Below are 20544 nucleotides of genomic sequence, written 5' to 3' on the forward strand. Positions count from 1 at the left end.
TGAGCTTTTTAGTTGTGCTCATTGAAGTTTGAGGGAAAGTGGTTTTATTATTTTTGATTTCTGATAAAGAAGCAGAGCAGTTTTTCTTTAAACATTTTTCCTTCTTTAACAACTTTAAGAATCCAAATTTCTTCTTCTTCTACGTGTTTGTTGTTTTTTTGTTGTAAATTATATTTTTCCATCTTAAAGGGCCCCATAAGATAAAGTTCATTCCTGAGATGGTCGGCCCCATTCTGGAGATGACGCTTGTTCCAGAGATTGAGCTTCGAAAGGCAACCATCCCCATCTTCTTTGACATGATGCAGTGCGAGTTCCACTTTACCTGCAGCTTCCAAAGGGTGCGTCTCAAAGCTTAAAGAAAATCAGCAAAATAAAGATTGGAGATAAACGAAATGTATTTATTTGTCCCGTTTTGGTGACATGTCCACTTTAGTGTAAAGTGTTAAGTATAACAGTTCAACTTAAGAACAAAATGAAAGTATGTCCAATTAAAAAAAAAAGAAAACGCATCGCAATGAATCACTCAATAATAGAGGGAAAAAAGGCAATTGCACCATGAGTTAGAAAAATTTGTTTTAAAGTGAATGGCAGGTAAAAGCTAAGGTGATCCTGAAGCAGCAGGAAGAAACTACCGTACAATGTCGCTCCTTAAAATACCTAGGATATAACAGTTTGTCACAAAAAAAAACTGTGAAGAAGGAAATCAAAAAAACTGAGGGGCATTGATGAAAATGTAAGGTGTAAAGTAGAAGTTCACTGTAGTCAGTCTGATTCATAGCACGAATTCCTGTTTAGAATCCAATCCTGCTTTGTTGTGCTGCAATTATCTGCAGTCTGAGCGTAGGGAGCAAAAGTGTTGGTGTGAAATTAATCCTCTTTGCATTAAAAAGTCCTTGTTTCAGTTTCTCTGCTTACATCTTAACAAATTCTAGAGAAACTTTGTTTTACATCTGTTTTCCTTGATAAAATATAAAGAAAAAATGTTTTTTTTTTTTTTACTTTTTAGTTATTTTTAAAAACAGATAAAGCTAGTTGAATTTCCTTCTTTGATATTATTGACACATTTTCCTTATTTTATTTTTTTTATTAATTTTGTTTTTCACTATGCTTAAGTCAGAGTCTTTGTATCTTTTTGGGAAAAACAAAAATGTAAAAGTTTTTTTTTTTTTTTTTTTTTGAACAGAATAAAATCCTCTTTTTCACCTCAGCTAAATAAAAAATAATAAGAAAGGGATTATAAATCACTGTCAGTGCTGACAACATCAATGCAGCTGGAGTAATGCTGGGTCTTGTCATATTGCTTTGTTTAGAGCTTCTCCAAAAAATGTAAACAGGCAAATAAGAACATTCGTAATAATTAAATTTGAAAAAATAAATGTTGAGGCTCCCAGCCAGATGTTCTGCAAGAGACGATCGATTAAAGTTGAAACCTTAGCTTAGCCTAAGTCTAAATGAAGGGTGAGAAGAGGGACGGGGCTAATGAATTGAAAAATTAGCTGCGCTGATTATTTACGCCTGCTCTGTCTAATTGCAGTTTGAGAACGAGATCATCACCAAACTCGATCACGAGGTGGAAGGAGGCCACGGAGACGAACAGTACAAACTCCTCTTCCAGAAAATGTAAGCCCTGATTAGATCATGCTAATTGCAACGTATTAGTCCTCAAAATAACCACAGGTGACATCTTACGGGATCTTTTTTTCCCCCATCACAGTAAATAAGTTACAACAAAAACAAAAACCTAACATTTTCCAAAAGGCCGTGTCACACAGCCACTAAGTACGTTTTGCACGGATGAAAATAGGTCATACATGAATATACAGGGAAAAAGCGTGAAAAGTTGTGGTCTTTACGTGAAATTTTCTAGGATTCGTCAAGAATGAACAAATTCAAAACCATAGAAGATAAATAAACCGATCAAAGAACACATAAATCCATGTAGAACATGAACTGTGTGTGATTGTTGCACTGTTTATTTGCAATTCTTTAGTGATTTGTGCGTCAATTACATAATTTTAACGTGATTTGTGTGCCGTATATGTAATATAAAATTTATACATCAGTTATACAACGATCGTGGAAAGCCACAAATGTGCGTATGCTTCTCGCAAAAATCACACACAATTGTGTAGGGATTATGTAATAATTTCATATAAACTGCAGTACAGACCAAAAGTTTGGACAAACCTTTTCATTCAAACTACTGGTCTGTACTGTATGTTAAATATGCGTAAACTGCGTTATTTCCAACCGATCAAGGATTTTGAACAGGTCAAAACCGATTTCATGTAATGAACGGACGGACATCTATCTGCACTCATTGATGAACTCAAGACAGACTTATGAATTACGTATATCTCGTGTATCAGGAAAGACCAAAATTTCATACATGGAAAATGTGCAAAATGTATGACACAACCTTAAGTCTTTGTCAGGTTTTTGTTTTTTGTGTTAGGTCTCTCAATACATTCTTTCTACCTCTTCTATGTTTTGCAACAAACACCAGTTTGCTGGAGCACTGTCGGAAGCACAAGTACTTGGCAAGAATGGGCGAGCTCTTTGTCAATCTGGTAGTGCGTCTGCTGGAGCGGCTGCTGGACTACAGGACCATCATGCATGACGAGAACAAGGAAAACCGCATGAGCTGTACGGTCAATGTGCTCGTAAGTCAGCTGCTGCCAATTCCACCACACCTGTAACGCACAAATATAAGTTCTCATAATCCGATCTGCTCCCAGACAAAAAAAAAAAAAAGAAAAGAAAAAACTACCTGCACGTGACAGAATGTGTTAAGATGTTATCACAGAGCGGTTAATCTTAGTCAATGCCTTTTTGGGACGAGACATTTTATCTGGTGGTGCCAAAATGCCAGGTTTATCCCACATGATTAAAGGTTTCTAGAAGGCCGCGGACCTGTGGCTTTGTAGTTAGCATTTGTTTGAGCCGTGCTCTATCAGTGCCTGTATCTTAACATTTACCCAAAGCTGTGTTCTATCAAATGTTGCCAGAAAGTCATGTGTTCACCTTTTAGGTGAATTTTATAACAAAAACACCTGCAGTTCATGCATTTAAAGTGGGATCTGAGTGTTACAGGATGGTGTTCTGGAGAGGTTTAAATGTTTTTTTCTTCTTCTTTGCTGTAGAACTTTTACAAGGAGATAGACAGAGAAGAAATGTACATCAGGTAAGACCCATTCCAGAATTTCCCTCCAACTAAAATCCATCCCCTTGAGGCATTTAATAAAACACCAAGGTATATTACATGGAGAACATTAATCCTCTTTTATTCTTGTAATTCCCTGGAGCTCCATTTTTTTAAAAATATGCCTCCTCTTTCAAATTACAACAGTGTGAGTTTTTTTTTTCCTTCCCCTGCTGTCTGTCAAGTTTTGTTGAAGTGAAACAATAAGGAGGCCTTTGTCGTTTTATTGAAGCAGAAAGAAAGGTGTTGGTTAAGTGTGAAAAGCATTCTTCCATATGAATCTAAAAGCATTGCTTCCTGTCAGATACCTGTACAAGCTGTGCGACTTACACAGAGAGTGTGACAACTACACAGAGGCTGCTTACACCTTGCTGCTACATGCAAAACTACTCAAGGTAAGCAGACACGACACACTAACAAGCCGTATCTGCTCAGATTTTCCACAAAACCACTGCAAAGCACGCAGCATTTAACCTTAAGCATCAATAAAAGTCATTTTAATGTGTTTGAAGTAAAAGAAATGTTAAGCAGGGTCAATAATAATATACATTTTCCAAACTTGTCTAGTTATAAAATAAAAAAACAAAATAGGAATTATTATAGTCAAAGCAGAGCTTTAAATCTAAATAATCTACATCATCTCTGTTTTATTGCTTCATGGTGATGAGAGGCTTATTTTCTCCTGATCATTTCAGTTAGAAACATGTAGATAAATAGGTTATCAAGAAGCTCATCATCCTTTGTTGAAAATACACCGCACAATTTCTCACGCAATTTGGAGACCCGGTTGGGACTTTGCTAAGCCGGTATATTTTTGTGTCGATCCTTTGCACCTTTCTGGCAAATTATATCACCCCAAAACTCATCTGGGTTTGCATAAATAGGTGTATTCATCAGCCTTCAAATTGGGATTTCAGAAAATAAAAAATAAAAAACAGGCTGTGACTGAATCCCATTTTGCTGGCTGACTAATCACAGTTTCATCTGCGGGAGTCCGTTTTATTACTTTGAATCTACTTGTGATTTAGCATCTGTTTTCTTACTGATTACAGCAAACAAAAAGAAAGAGATTCCATTTATGTGTGGAAGTTTGTACATTTTGATTAACCATTTCGTTCATGCTTTTAGATAAACTGAGGGTAACTGCCCGTAAAGTAGTATATGATGTAAAACTTACATCTGATAAATAATTGGTTTTCTTAAGAAAACTAGCATCAGTGCTAATATGATTACCAAACATTCGAAAGTGCAATTCGGCGGGGGTGTCCAGTTCCAGTTTCAGTGTCAAGTCAACGTACAGATGCGATCAGAGGTCTTGCAGAGGGTTTTGAGCATCAGGCGTGGCGGTCCTGGATATATATAAATAAAGAAAACTCTCTGAATGAGAAGGTGTGTCCAAACTTTTGGTCTTTTTTTTTTTTGCATCAAGACAATAATAAAAAGTTTCTCTTATTTTATTCTTATTTTAATTTTTTTTCCTCCTTGGACTGGTACCGGACATCACATTGTAGAAGTGGGTCACAGAGGGACGGAAGTACCGCTGGAAGCGTCCATCATTAGGACGCAGGTCTTGCAGTAGATGGTGAACCTCATCATACTGGGAGAGTCATTGAATGATCTCATGAACCCAGACATGGAGACATGATTACTGATGCCTTTGTAGAGCTTTGCAAAATAAATAAACCTGATCCTCTCAACTTCATCCACGTCTTCTATGCAGTGACTCTATATGAGATACTCAGTGATACAGTCAATGCTTCCATGTATCGATGAGGCTGAAAACTTTGACAGTTGCTCCTCCCACACGCATCAAGTTTATGAACACATTTTTCGACAAGTGTCAAGGAGTAAATTTAACGCCGGTTGTAATTTGCACAGAAAATTCACAGTGCATTAGATGTGAACGTAGCATAAGAAACAATGTGGAGGCTAACATTTAAAGAAGGGGGTGGACTTTTCCAAACCATGAGGCTTCACTGTTCTAAAGGTTCCTATCACACATACACTGACAGATCGATTTCACTTCTTCAGGTAGTTCTCAGCACCTCTGAATCCTGTTTGAAACTAACTGTATTTGTTGTACAACATGCAAAAGAGTGCATGGCCAAATAATTTGGCCAAACAGATTGTGTGTCCTCCTGCCAGGCTGTTTGGATCCTCCAGAACACAAGTTATTCTCCATCCTGGTTTTTAAAAAACAACAGCGTCGGCATGTTTTTCTTTAGGGTGTTTTTGTCTGATGAGATTCTCCTGCCAAATACCAAAGAAACATCTGTAAACGTTAGGTTTCCCGTTGCAACGGCAGCAGCGTTTTGCATAAATAACCCAACAGCAGTTTAATGGATTTCCTTCATGGATTTGAAACTCCTTTTAGGAAGGCAGAAATATTTCAGATACTATAAAAACAAAGCATCAATTTGATCGATAGTCTCTCAGGGTGTAATGACATGATTTGGAAAATAAATCAAACAAGATAAAACTTGCATTGAGTATTCTTTCTTCAGAACAACATGTTCTGTGTCTTTACAAACACATTACAATCTGAAGTTCTGTTTTTTTTCCCTGCCAAATCAATTTCACCTTTTTGCATCGGAAAGAAGATTGATTGATTTCTCGTCGCCCTTTCGACTTGATTCCTGCATGGTTTTGACCCCTAGTACTAATTTGTTCTCTGTAGTGGTCAGACGAGCCATGTGCAGCCCACCTGACGCAGAGAGATGGTTACCAGGCTGCCACTCAAGGGCAGCTTAAGGACCAGCTCTACCAGGAGATTATTAATTACTTCGACAAGGGCAAGGTAAGATTTGTAGCAGAGCTCTTCTTGTAAAATGTGTGTTTTACGTTGATGTTTTTCATGTGACTACATGGGCATTACTTTATATATTTATAGTTTCTCTGATACCCTAATCTTTCATAAAAGCCCTTTTCCTGTTTATCTGTTCTTGGGTTCTTATTCATTTTCACCTTAATGCCACTTCAGCGTCATACTCGAAAGCCATTTGTGCCACTTGAGAATGAGAAAAAGCTCCCTTTCGTGAAGCTGTGCAGGCTGCACTGCGACCCCTCAACATTAAACATATTCCTATTTTTCCCGTGGAGAAAGAAACCGTTTCAGACTCTTAGCTAAGCTTGGAATGGGTCAGCAGATCTGCAGCCAGAGCTTCCCGTGGATGATGTCAGAAAGCTTTACGTGTGTCATCACAGAGAAGATGCAGCCACCGCTCTTGGCTCTGCAGCCAACCGTCCCACTGGAAGGATTCTTAGGCAGACAGCAATTTAATAGAAATTTGGATAAACCCATCAGAGGGATATCATAGTGTCAGAGTGGCTGGAAGAACACGCCATTGCGTCTGACTGAGAACATTCTCCATGAGAGCGAGGCGAGCCGTGTAGATATCATTTCCTGCTGACATTACTATCCCAAACGATGGCGGACTAAATCCAAGTGGCAATTTGGATCCACCTCTGGTCCGGTCTGGGCCAGCTCAGTCCATCCAACTGAATCAGAGAGCTACTCGATTCAACATGTTTGTTGGGTTTGAATATAGTTTTCAGTCTGTTGGAGAACTCTCAAGGGCGAAATAAAAAGGTCAAAAGATGTAAAGTTTAGTGCTATTTGATCAACAGAGCAAAATGACAAAATGCAGATCTTCGTAGTGGAGTGTAGCTTGCAAAGAAATATGGCTTTATCTCCACATTAATGGTTGTAATTAATTAATTCTTTGAGTGTCTGTGTTCTCAATAGATGTGGGAGGAAGCAATTATTCTGAGCAAAGAACTGGCGGAACAATATGAGAATGAAATGTTTGACTTTGAGCAGCTGAGTGCATCTCTGGTAAGTAAAATCCGTTTTTTATTGTAAAAATGCATCCCAGTATTTAAAACATTAGTTCAGTCAAAACATTAGTTCAGTCATCCAAACCAGCTTTTATAATCTAGTTTTCAGTTCAAACTTTTATCTTTTAATTCATTTCATCTTTGAAGCTTTATAATATTCACAAAAACAAACACACATATATGGACTAGATGGGAGTAGATAGGCATTTGGGTGTGTTCTTAAAACTTCTGTACGATTATAAGGAAAATTTACCCCAGGAGTGCCATAAATATTTAAATGCTTTTCGGCCCCCTAACGTTTTATTATCTTTCCCACAACAGCGGAAACAGGCTCAGTTCTACGAGAACATTGTGAAGGTTATTCGGCCCAGACCTGATTACTTTGCTGTGGGCTATTATGGAATGGGCTTCCCTTCTTTCCTGCGTGTGAGTGTTCTCATTGCTTTTCCTTTTTTTCCATGTGTACCTCTGTGACATTGTTGTTACCCTTTGTGTGTTTCTTTTGATTGCTGGAACCTTTTCTTTTTACATATATGTTTTGTTTTAAAGTCATTTCAGCTGGTTTAATGCTGCGATCATACCGGATGCGCTTGACACGGCGCGTCACCCAATCAGGGATTCAGCTGTGGGCATGTGACCTTTTCAGTGACACGATCAAAGGGTAGAAGAATAAATCCAAAATGGCTGCTCGATGCGAGGGTTTCTGTCCTGAACTTCCATCCATTTTCCTAACACGCTGGGACCGCTGGGTGGCCAGAGGCTCTTTCGGTTACTGTTGGGCCAAGGCGGGATTCACCCTGGGCAGGTCGCCAGCAATCGAGCCCGCTAAGACAGCGATCTCCAGCTCCAGACCTTTCTAGGGTGAATCCCGTGCGTCCTGTGTAAATCCAGAAATATATCAGGTGTTACATGATTATTTTATAGAGAAGATGGCAAGCTATGAGCTAACTCCATCACATCTAATGAGGAAACAATAAAACAAGGTTGTGAAGAAAAAGAAGAAAATAAAGTAGAACAGCAACTGATTGCTTTAATTTTTTTTGTCCAATTATTACAATTAATTTATGTTTTCTACATGATTAAAACATCCTGTCATAATTCTTTTGTCTATTTTTTAGCATTCTTGCTGGATGATTCATACTAAACACTGTAAAATCCTATTTAATTTAGGACAGAAAAAAACAACCCAATCTTGTTTGTCTTGTCATTCTGATCACGTTCCAATACTGTCACCTGAATTTCAGCAAAACACCATTTACTTTTTACTAAATGTGTGGCCTGCATTACAAGAAGTCCCATCTCCATCTGCACACCAAAACTAGACTTTCAAAACAAAGTGAAAGGAAGTGATACGGTCACATTATAAATTGCTTTTAGTGGCATTCAGACCAGCAGCTGGTCCTGCACAGCACGAACAACCACCCTTATTGACTCCAAACATTCTTGAAAGATGTGGAATGAAAAGTAAAAACAGTCAGAATGTTAAATTATCTTTATGAGGCGCTGACAAATACATTTAAAATAAACCTTTCTTTTTAAATTGAGAATGTTTTGATACATTTTGGGGTTCATTTTTACACATTTTGAACACTTACTCTGTTTTTGGGTACAAAAATCTTAAGCTTTATACTGGCAAAGAAAACAAGTGGTGCTAACATGCTCTAGATCAGGGGTGTCAAACATACGGCCCGCGGGCCATATCCGGCCCGCCAGGTGGTTTAGTCCGGCCCAAAAATAAAGAGTAAAAATCATAAGGATGATTAAAAAAGAAAGTAAGTTTCTAGTCCATTCCTGTTGCAAGTTATGATTTTTTAAAGGAATAACCGAAATGCGCAATTCCACCACTAGGGGAGCAAAGGAAAAGCAAAACAGGTGAAACAGCATATATCTGCATTTGCCAAAAGCAAAACCTAACAGCTCTGCATCTGGGTAAGATGCAGTTTGGTTCCCTGTGAGCCTAACCGCTGTTATCTTGCTATAGGGATGATCAGTAGCGACACCCTAATGACCAAAATGTTGTCAAAAAGTGTGGTGGAGTGAAGAGCTTTCCATTATAAATGGACAGAGTTTTTCCTCTTTCATGAAGCTGAATGCAAAACCCAAATACTTTGTTAATGTAACTTCGAATACATTAACATCGCAGTGCTAAAAGAATATAACATTCAGCACCACTGAGGGACTCACATAAAGAAAAGTTTCTGGTTTCTGGTTCGCTTCAGTGTCAGATGTAAAATATTCAGTCTGTATAAAATTGAATAGACAAACTTTTTTTTTATTGAAATTTATTTTATTTGAGATCCATTGGCCCCAAGTGATACTATGTTGGTTGAGGCCTTTTTTCCAATTGAGTAAATAAACGAAAACAAAGCTGGTATTTTGCTTTTACATTACTGGTCTGACCCACTTGAGATCAGAATGCGGCCCCCGAACCAAAATGAGTTTGACACCCCTGCTCTAGATTGTTTTTTTGGTGTTATATTTTCTGTTTTCTTGTACTGGAGGAAGATAATCTCTCATCAAACGAGCACTAAAGGGTCCTCTAAAGTGATAATACCAATCAAGCCCTTGTATTCCTTTAAAACTGGATTTTTTTTTCCCCCTTTTATTCTTTCCAATCTCCACAAATCCGAGCTGACCCTTTTTATCTGTTAGGGCAGGAACTCTATTACAGACAGGGCAAGCTATGGCGGCCTAATCTAACTGTCTCTTTAAACAATCTTTCAGTACAGCTTGCACATTTTCCTTTTTTAATTCCTTTTGACATAGAAAACCATGAAAATCCAGGCTGTCCTATCTAGAAGTCACTGTCTCCAAAATAGTATAATAGTGCAATAAATATATAGATATATATAGATATATATATATAGATCTATCTATCTATATATATATATGTATATATATCTATATATATATAGATATAGATATATAGATATATATACACATATATATATAGATATATAGATATATATGTCTGACAGTATTTATTTATTAAAGTGTGGTTTGTAAGTAGTGTCAGAACATGAATACTTTTTTAGGAACTGTCCTGATCCAATAAAAAAAAAAGACAGATATAAATAGTACAAAATAACATGGGCTTATTAAAAACGATGCCATGACAGATGCATGTTTTAACTAAAGCTCTGTTTTTCGACTGAGTCAACATAACCAGCCTGCAGGCTTGGATGGGTTATTTTTCAAATGCCAGATGGGCCAGTCCATACACAGGAAGCTGAAAGAACATGTGGGCCACTTGACACTGGAACAAAACAGATGAAAGAACCCAAGGATGAAGGTTGCTTCAAACTGCAGGACAGCTGAAGGTAGTCCGATCAATACGGCACTGAGATCCTCCGAGAACTTGAGTAATTCCTCTTCCGCTCAGTTTACTAATTTTATTAGGATTGAAAACATTATAAGAACTTTCAATAACGAAGAGATACCACATCAGTCTCATCAGATTACCAACCTGCCAGGAATATTGCCATCTTTTTATGCTTTAGTTACAACTACCCTTACTGGTGGATCGAGCTGTCTACAGGCAAACCTGTACGCAGTAGGGTTGGGCGATGTCCCTTAAATTGGCCGTTGACGATGTTTGCTGTCAACCATCGGGATGGACGATGACATCGTCGGGGGGGGGGTATTTTTACATTTTTCGTTCTTATATAACTGCTATTCGTTTTTTTGCTTTTTTTATTTTATTTCCCAATCCGCGATGATCCAGTATAAACTGAGGGAAGTGACTTTAACAAAAAAAGTAACAAACAAAATAGAAGAGAAGTAGTCCGCTCCCGCACTTCCGGGGGAGTGCGGACTTACAGCTTTGTGTTTGATGGGAAGGGGGGGGGGGGGGTACATGAGCGGTATGTGTGGGAGATTTAAGACTGCGATCCGTCCCGCAGCTCTAGGGGTACAAGCAACCGAACTCAGAACCGGGTCTAAACGTGTGTCTGAGCACAGCTCGGATCGTCAGCACACACAGCGGTTTGAGCTTCAAAGCAGAAATGTCGCTCAGTCCTTAGAAAACATTCAAACAATCATGGGGATTTGTGTTTCCAGTCGTGTCCCTACTAATAAAGGCTGATGTTATTCTTACATGTTTACGTGCAGCCAGCTAGCAGCACCACCCAAAGCTAATGTTGTTAGCCCGTGTTAGCATACTGCTAATCCTGGCTTCGTTCAGAAAAAGCACTGACCACACGGATTAAAATTCAAATGATGAGCGAATAGGTGTTTCATAATAACCGTAACATTATTAAAAGCACGTTTAGAAGATCATCTCGTATTTTACCGAGCTGACATGTCAATGTATAGCCGCTCGGCGCTATTTAACATTGTTTTGTATTGATTTGTTACATACAATAAAGTTTGAAAAAAAAAAGCTGCTCGGCGGAGTTTATATCCTTCCGTTTTTCAAACCCTATTGCGCATGTGCGAATGATTTATTCCGACGGAAAGTGTGACCTTAGTGAACGTTTTTATATTCTAAAAACATTTTTCTGGAACCATGTACACGGTTGGATTCTAATCCGACCATTGATCCCATCAAGATATTTTGTACATGTAACCGCGGCTTATGGTGTCGACGCGCAACGTGGCGGGGGCGTGGCATCACGATGGTGGTCTCTCCATCGGGATGTCAGTCACCCATCACGATGGACGATGATATCGTCCATCGGCACAACCCTAGTACGCAGGTGGCTCGCAGAGAATATGAAGACTGTAGAGCACTTTATGGAGACTGTAGAGCACTGGGTGAGCCTGTTGAACAAAATTGTTCATGCACATTTTCCACAGGCATCCTGCAAGTGACAGGTTGTAAGAAACACGTAAAAAACACGTAAGGGTGAAGTAGTAGACGCAGGCACGTCGTATGGATTTTTCCTTTTGTCAAACCTGCAAATCCTGTCAAGGAGCCTGTCAGTGTTGTCTAAGGGATAAGCGCATGTCCGATTGTTGGAATTTACGAAGTTAGACAGTGAAAGCCTAGTTTGTGAGGTCGTCCAACAGGCACCATGTGTTACCTGTAAATCCCGTGGGTTTCTCAGGACTGTGCGGAGCGGCATATCCGCCTCTGCCAACTCACGCACCTAAAGCAGCTCCTCTGCTGAGACACTGTTCTTCAGAGAGACATGGTTCTCCTGAGTCCCGCAGCTCGCTCACGGATACCAACCGGACAGACTGCGGTCCGCAGCCTCCTCCAGAGCGCACACCGTAACAAAACACCCTTCCCTTGCCCACTAACATGAAGCTACTAGTCCGGCTGCTCTGCTTCGCTCGCGCGGAGTAACCGGCTGTTCCTGTTTACGCTCCAAAACCTTCTCTGGAACGCCACACCGTCTACGCATGACGTAAAAGCTATAGCACAAGTGACCCAGAATTGAAATAAAAATGTTTACACGACGCATATTTATTATGATCAGACGTTCATTCCGATCACTTTTGTCCTTGAAACCACAGCTAGTGTGCACCTTACTAATAGAGTGCTGTGTAACTGTACAACGCCATCCCTCGTACACTATAAGAGCATGCGAGTTACATTAGCTTTACAAATACTTCACAATACACTTACCACACGCCCAACAATTGTAAGTTCTATTTTTATCACGCCCCTGTAGATGGCCACATGAGCCTCAAGGGAACTGCAACACACACCTGCAGCCGCACTTGTCTACGACCCTCCACTGACCTTGACACCCCAAAAACCTGCAATTCACATACGGGTCAATCCACATACTGGTGCGTGAGACTAAGGCTTTACAAAAATAGCAGCTGCAAGAAAACTACGTAAAGTCTTTCTGCAGCTTATTAAACAAAAATCCAACTTTCCTTTCCCTTTCCCACACTGAGACTTTTTCTTCCATTGCCGTCCCCTGCAGACAACTCAAGGTTGTTAAGTTTAATATTCTAAGTGCCAATTGTTGTCTCTACAACTAGTGGATTTTAAATCACCAATTTAGTCCAAAGCTATACATTAGTTATCGTAAAACATGATTTTACCTGTATTGTGAGGAATCTCACTCTACCTACAGATTTTACCCGTTTTCCAAATGTTTTTTTTTTTATTTCAGATCTGACAGAACGACGTTTTAACTAAGTTAATTAGTAGTTTTGAATACATGTACACTTTACTGTATTTATTTAAACTTAGTTCAATTGTTTTCAATCACCAAGAAGAGGTTTTTCTTGCTCTTCTAGTATTTACAAAGCAGTTGAAAAATCTTCATGTTAATTTTTAACAGTGCTACAGTTCAATACAGCCTTAGCTCATGCAGTTTTCACTCTCCCTGCATGTTGCTGTTTGTGTTGCAGCCTGTGGCGCCTTCAGGGAAAAGTCAGTAATGTGGGAAAATCAATAATTGTACAAAGGCATTTTGTGTCCAGCCCCCTCACAAATTGATTTTAAAAAGAGTGCTTAATTCACCTGCTTAAGATTTATTAGACCCTAATACAGTTGGGCACAAGGGTATTTGCTAATTACAAAAGCAGAAATTTATTTTGCAGCAAAGCCATTTATCGCCACCATCTTCTCTAATGCACTCAGTCCTTGTAAAAAAAAGCCCAGGGACTAATGAACATTTGAAATTTTGATTTGTTGTCTTACTTGTCAAAAAATCTAAAGACAAGTGCAGAATAAACAACAGATGGGATGTCTGAACACTTCAAAGTACAGATCCCTTGAACTGTGACTAAATTCATTTGCCGGTATTTGTTTGCTCTAAATTGCACTTGTTTGCTTGTTTTTAGCTCGTTGCTTCCTTGTCTAAATCCTAACTTAATCTGGATCTCAAAGAGCAGCTCAGGATGTGTCAGGATATGTATCTTAAAGCTCAGAGTCTGGATGTGAGCTGTCATGTTCACTCTGTCAAATGTTCTTCAGGTGGACCTCTGAGCACCCTCTGCCAGATGAATGCTGCTTTTCTTTTGAATGCACCCTTTTTTCTAATTTATACACATCTTTTTATAGAACAAATCAACTTTTTATACTGTGGTTGTACAATAGATTTGGGAAGACATCAGATTCTGTTTCCTGCTTTCCTGATAGATGTTTTCTGCCAGAATCAAAGTTTTTTCTTAGTATATATATTAAAAGTCCAACCTAAAGCACAATTCTATTGTGTGTATGTTTGTTTTCACCCAGTATTAAAAGTCCACCTTACCTTATATTGAAAACTCCTAAAGTCTCTTAAAAAAACTGTCATAAAAAGATTTGAAAAAACAGTTAAAGGATCAGATTTTGACATCAATCCATTTGATCGGGAATAAAAAGAATTGTTGGATATTTATGACAATGGGCAGATTTCTGGGGAAAGCTATATGTACCTTTTCCAACAATCCATTCTGAAAGTCAGCCAAAGAAAACTGACATCTTTGGCTTAATAAATATGGGAGTCAACAAGCAAAGGACTTGTTGATGAGAAACCTTTAGCTGCTGTTACATTTTCATCAAGAGATGCACAAACGGTAAATAGTTGGGTTATTGATGCACCTAAATTTAGGAATTTTTAGTTACTCTTTTAATCAAAGGTAGAGTTACTATTTTATTAATTAAAGACAAGCTTGTTCTATTAAAGAAATTTTTCCTACAGTACATAGGGACAAGCTAGTTTTACTGAAAACACAAGTAAACTTCTAAGTTTATTAAATCTATCCGGTACTGTCAAATAGTTAAGTTTAGAAGTGTTGAATTCAAAGAAAACAAAAATTAAATTATATATATATATATATATATATATATATATATATATATATATATATATATATATATATATATATATATATATATATATATATATATATATATATATATATTATGGATGGATAGATAGATACGTGTGTATATATGGCCAAATACTATTATATATTTAATGAATATTTTTAATGTGTTTATTTTATTTTAATTTTGGAATATCCACAAACCTATTACTTTCATGAGATTACATTTGAATAATTAAAAAATACTTTAATAAAATATAGGTGTAAGCACAGGTAAAAGCTACCTGCATGGAGTTTCCGCCTGACGCACCTCCGACGGTGCCAGTAAGGCAGCTGCAGGCTCATCAGCCCTGCAGCTTAGTATACAATAAATCGTACATTAAAAAAAAAAACTCACCTTTACCAACTTGCCTATTTCCCCCCATAACTTGTTATTCCTGACTATCTTAAATCTATATTTTATTGTACATTCTATTGCTTTTCATTTTATTTTCACCTTTATGTATGGCAATCTTGGGTTCCTTGAAGGGCGGCTATGAAATAAAATGTATTACTATTATTATTTTTATTATTATTATTATTATAGGCATTTAATACATTTTCGTAAATATATATTTGTACATATTTATTTTAAAAAAAACTTTAAGTAATCTCTGAAACTGTACCAAAAAGGATTTCACTTTCTTTCAAAAAGCTTTACCTCATAAAAGATTGTGATCAGTTGTTTTTAACTGGATAGAGTTACAGGCTAAGCAGATTTACAACCTCCCCAGTGGGTCTTCTGTCTTTATCCTTGGGATTGAATTCTACAGATTAACTGGTGCTTTAATGATGGTTACACCATATTTTTCATACTTATTTGCATAAAACTGCCACAGTATACCTCACATGGAAATAATGTTTGCAAATTACAGGCATGCACTTTCCTACAAGCTCAAGGTCTAACCGATTATTTCTTGTCCTTCAGAATAAAATGTTCATTTATCGTGGGAAAGAGTACGAGCGCAGAGAGGACTTTGAGGCACGGCTCCTCACACAGTTTCCCAATGCAGAAAAGATGAAGACCACTACGCCGCCCAGCGAAGACCTAAAGAACTCCTCTTTGCAGTGTATCCTCACTGAGGCATTTTAAGCCGTGTACTTTTTAGTATTTTTTTTTCTGCATTTAGATCTGAATGTGTTGAATATTTGCTGTCATTGTATACAAGTGGATGCTGCTGTTAAACGTGTTTCCTTAACTTTTCCACTCAAGATATCCAGTGTTTTACAGTAAAAACCATCCTTGAACTGCCTGCAAAGTTTCAAAATAAGCCAGTGTCTGAACAAATAGTCAGGTAAGCATAGTCATTCTTTTCTTCACAGTTACGAAGCGGATAACTCAAAGTCACACAGCACGCGTTTCAAATCTGCATGTCAATCAGTTAGTCAGTGGCACTTCTGATGACACGAAAAAGGGCATTAGCATTTTTCTGTGTGGTGGACAGGGGCAAAAGTTGATTAAATCTTGATCTAAATTTGGGTCAGTGTTCCACAAACACTGGCTGACCTTCTAGTTGTTCTAGTGGTTATTAACTTCCACCAGCCATCTGCCGCTCGTCGCTCTGCCAAGAGCAACATTGTTCCTCTGCCACCATTAATAGCTCGGTGTTGGAACATCAGGGCCACAGCAAACGCTGTTCCCCTACCCTTCCACTTGTCTGCATGCCAACTGAACTTCGCAGCATTCAGCTGCGCAAATTCACATTGAAATGCCACCCAACGCATCAATGAGCATGATTAAAAGAGCGCATTTACTTGGAAAACCTTTAGGGCAAATATACCTGGGAGCTGATCTTTTCATCAGTCTGCAGTGCCGGCCTCATTCCCTCTGCATTGATCCTTTCTGCAGCCCACTGACTTTGTTTGCTAACTGTGTCTGATTATAATATGGGACTCTGTTCATGGAGAGAATTGCTCCAGACTAACTGCCCATCCGTTTTTTCTGCCAATTCCGTCTCTCTCTCTTTCACCATGCAGCTCCCAGCTGTCGCTCTGTCCGCTCTGTCTGCTTGCTCTTATTTATTCTTTCATTCAGTGCAGGAATACACCGCGCATAGCAATGAGATTGAGCAAATTCAGTCAAAGGGTCACTGCAACCGACACAACACAGCCCTTTCTGACCTTGCTCTACCAGGCCGTGCTACAATTATGTTTGGCCTGCCAAGATATGACATGTAAAAGACTTCACTGCAGATTGCCTGATCTAAAACTGTCGTTTGAGTTTATTCTTTGAGGCCATTTTTCTTCCTGTTCATTTTTTTTCTTTTCAATTTTATTTTGGCAACTATATTAGCCTTTTTGACTGTCTTGGGCCTTAGTCACAACTGACCTCACGGGTGAAAATAGGCTGTTTGCTGGTGAAAAATATGCAAACCTGCACGGCGCCCGCAGGGAATTTTAAAGTCGTAAACCCATAAAGTGAAAATCTTCATACATATTCTTTTTATGGGTATGCTATAGGCGACAGGTCTTAGTGAACTCTTATGCAAAACGCAAGGGTGGGTTTGGTAGGTGAGGCGCAAGCACTTTATACAGATTTTTCTTCTTTTAACCCCCACAAACCCTGCGCAAAACCTGGACACCGTACAACGGCATCACCCGGACGTCATAAGTGTGTGCGACTTACATAAACCTTACGAATACTTTACGATACACTTACCACAAGTAAAACAATGGTACGTTTTATTTTCACGATCTCTCTTAACGTGGCCCATCAAGCCCCAAGAGAACCGAAAAAAGCTACGTTCACATGTGTGGCACTTTCAAAAACATGCTGGTTCTTGAACGTGCTTTTATGGCATTCACACTGGACTGTCACTACATAAAACTAGCGCACGCATCTACAATTGGAAGAGGTCTGGGGCAAAATCTCACAGTGGTGCAAATCTTGTGAATCTTGCTCCAGGCGTTTACTTTCACAGCTATATTCCGATATAAAAGACTTGGTGTCATAGAATTCTGGACGGACACAAACTGCAGTTATTAATTTCTTCTTCATGATTAATGTTCAAAAAGTTGGTACTTCTGTGAATGAAAGAGGACGCCATTTAATCCACGGAAGTAAAAGGGGAAGCTCATTTCTGAGTGTTTACATAGACTTTCATTGGAGGTTTGAATGCCCATTGCTGAGGCCGGTGTGAACGTAGCAAAAGACACAACTGCGCTCTCTACAAGATGCAGCCATTCTTCCCTATGGTAACAGTCCATCACTTTAGTCTGGTTCAAATGTCAGCTAAAGTCTGGCGTGGTCTGTTAATTAGGAAAACATTAGCCGTTAGTGGCAGAGGTTCCCGTCTGCAACCTTTGCTGCTTTCCCTTTAAGGCTCTGTGGCTTTATAATGATGCTCATTCTGCTCCTACTTTCTTTTGAAGTTTAGCTAAATAACCCAAATGATGTTGTTTCAAACATATTGAGAGATTTTAGAGATCAAGAATGTGTGGATTTCAGCTAATTTCCACAAAGAAAGAATCTGAGCTTTTTTGTGAATGAGTGCATGCAGACAGCTGTCCCCGCTGCCTGTGTCATTCCATTCTGTGAAAAGTCTATTAACCTGATCTGGCAGAGTTCACTCCTGCTCGTCACGTCCTTCTGTTGTGTCACAGCTTATTTGCATGCCGGGATAACTTTAAGAAGTGTCCAGCAATGTGTGAGACTCCTAAATTAATTGATTTCCTATGGAGATGAGGCCATTCCGGAGATTGGAAGCCAACACACTAAATCTGGAGGTCGAATGCAGAGCTTGACCTGTGTTTGACCTGAGGCAAAGCAATCAGTTTTAATCAATCACACTGCAGGTTACCAGTAACAGTTTTATTTTACTCACTCATGGATTTTTGCTTCCTTTTCAGCTTCTACACTGTAAATGAAGTTCATAAATTCCAGTATTCCAGGCCAGTGAGGAAAGGAGAGAACAACCCTGACAACGAATTTGCTGTAACTTCTTTCTTTTTTCTATTTACAATCTTTACTACTGCCAGACTTTTTTTATTTTAGGTTTGTTTGACATGTTTGGGTTAGTTTTCAATCTTTTAATTGAAATGTCTTAACTGCACAGGTTTGAAGCTTAAATAAAGAAGTCAATATGATTAAAAACAAGTACTGGCGAGTAGTGACATCAGCTGTCAGCATTGGCTGCTGAGCAAAGGCAGCCTTTACAATCTGTAATGTTTAGTTTTCTCTGTCATTTCCGCACTATTCCTGCAAAACCACATTTAAGACATTTATTTAGGGATTAGACATAATTTGATAATGAATCTATTGACTGATCTATAGCTTAGTCCATTATTTATTCTTCATAAATAATTTAGTTAATTCATAATTTATATCAGTCTGCAGCTAAATGATAAATGCATACGCACTTTTGTGCAGCCCTTTCAGCCTTGTTTTTTAGTAATATTTATTCAATTTATCTTATTTTACATTATAGAGAGGGCGCAGTGTTGATAAACTAACTGATGCTACCCACATGTAGCGTTGCCTACATCTCCTTAATAAAACATGATTTAATATATATATTTAATTTAAACATTAAATAAAAGTTACAGTTAAAGACCCAGTCCAATCATTGTTTGAGCTATATTTAAAAAAAATCAAGTCGTCTTTTAATCATAATCATGCTCCTTCTAGCCAAAATCAAAAAACCTGTGTGGTTTTCTAGGACATAGTTTCTTCAGAGCAGCAGTAGTTCAATAGAAATTCACCTCAGAATTTTGGGTGAGACCCTTGGTGTGGAGAAAGCCGGCTCCCCCTCCCTTTCCCTGTTACTGAGAGCTCTCTGTTCACATGCTTTCCCGCTAGCTCACAGCCCCTCATACCCCCAACCTAACATTACCAGTTAAACAAAAAATGCCGAGCAATATTGGAGCTATCTGGCTGGACAGGTTTGAGACCATATGCCGGGTCTGACAAGGACAACAAAGACGTACATGGATCTAGTCGTCTACGGGTGAATGGAGCAGAGCATCATATGTTGTACTTGACAAATACAGTACTTTTTCAATTACATTTCTTTTATTTACTCCTGATTCGCTACAAGTTGAATAAAGAAATACTCAAAAGTGAAATTTTAAGCTTAATTTTCATTATATATCCTCCATAATCAGAAAAATTACACAAGAACACAATTTTCATCGGAGTGGGTCTGTAGACGACACCTCTGCAAGATAAACTAATTCTCTAATTTGAATTATAAACAGAATAATCCTCATTAATTGTTCGTCTGTGTCAAAATCAGGTTTGTGCATCTCATTAACCAGTCTTCTCATTTTGTGCGACAGAACAGGAATTATGAAGCATTTTTTTTTCATCCTTACGTATTGACACTTGTTATCCAGGTAACAGTGGAAGAGCGACAAATTAAAGCCAGTCACGCGTTCTTCTGTGTGTTCGCGTCGGCATCAGTTCAGCAGAACAGTTTGATGTATTCAAGTCACCTGAGACTGAGCCCTGTTGTCGCACTGATTGGACTCAGTCTCTCCTCCCAGTAAGATTAGGAATATCTGTTGCAAGACACAAACGTCTGTCTGATCTGGTAGACCTGCCTGCATTTACAAATCGTTTTTAATTCATCAAATCTCCAGGGTAAGTGAATGAGTGAGTGCTAAGTACGCTTTATGGATTGCAAGACACTGTTTACTTTTATTGTTCATATTGGATTGTTCATTTTTTTTATCCTTTGTCCTCTGACACAAATTAAAAGGAGAGATATTGAAAATCCCTTCCTAGAAAGATCATTACAGCAGCTTTTCTT

At 38.5% G+C, this 20544-nt stretch overlaps 1 protein-coding gene across 4 annotated transcripts in view; it reads left to right on the forward strand.

The window, feature by feature from the left end:
- The window catches only part of dock1 (dedicator of cytokinesis 1), a 176926-nt gene that overhangs the window by 138193 nt on the left and 18189 nt on the right, over positions 1-20544 (forward strand). For all 4 annotated transcript variants that reach the window (XM_023949686.1, XM_023949687.1, XM_023949688.1 and 1 more), the window contains 11 exons: positions 190-338; positions 1535-1620; positions 2507-2663; positions 3144-3184; positions 3507-3597; positions 5880-5999; positions 6948-7037; positions 7361-7465; positions 15723-15864; positions 16008-16089; positions 18644-18728. In XM_023949686.1, the coding sequence (XP_023805454.1) occupies positions 190-338; positions 1535-1620; positions 2507-2663; positions 3144-3184; positions 3507-3597; positions 5880-5999; positions 6948-7037; positions 7361-7465; positions 15723-15864; positions 16008-16089; positions 18644-18728 (1148 nt within the window). The remainder of the gene's footprint in view (positions 1-189; positions 339-1534; positions 1621-2506; positions 2664-3143; positions 3185-3506; positions 3598-5879; positions 6000-6947; positions 7038-7360; positions 7466-15722; positions 15865-16007; positions 16090-18643; positions 18729-20544) is intronic.

Source organism: Oryzias latipes, chromosome 19 (assembly GCF_002234675.1).
Source record: "Oryzias latipes chromosome 19, ASM223467v1".
Taxonomy (NCBI): Eukaryota; Metazoa; Chordata; class Actinopteri; order Beloniformes; family Adrianichthyidae; genus Oryzias; species Oryzias latipes.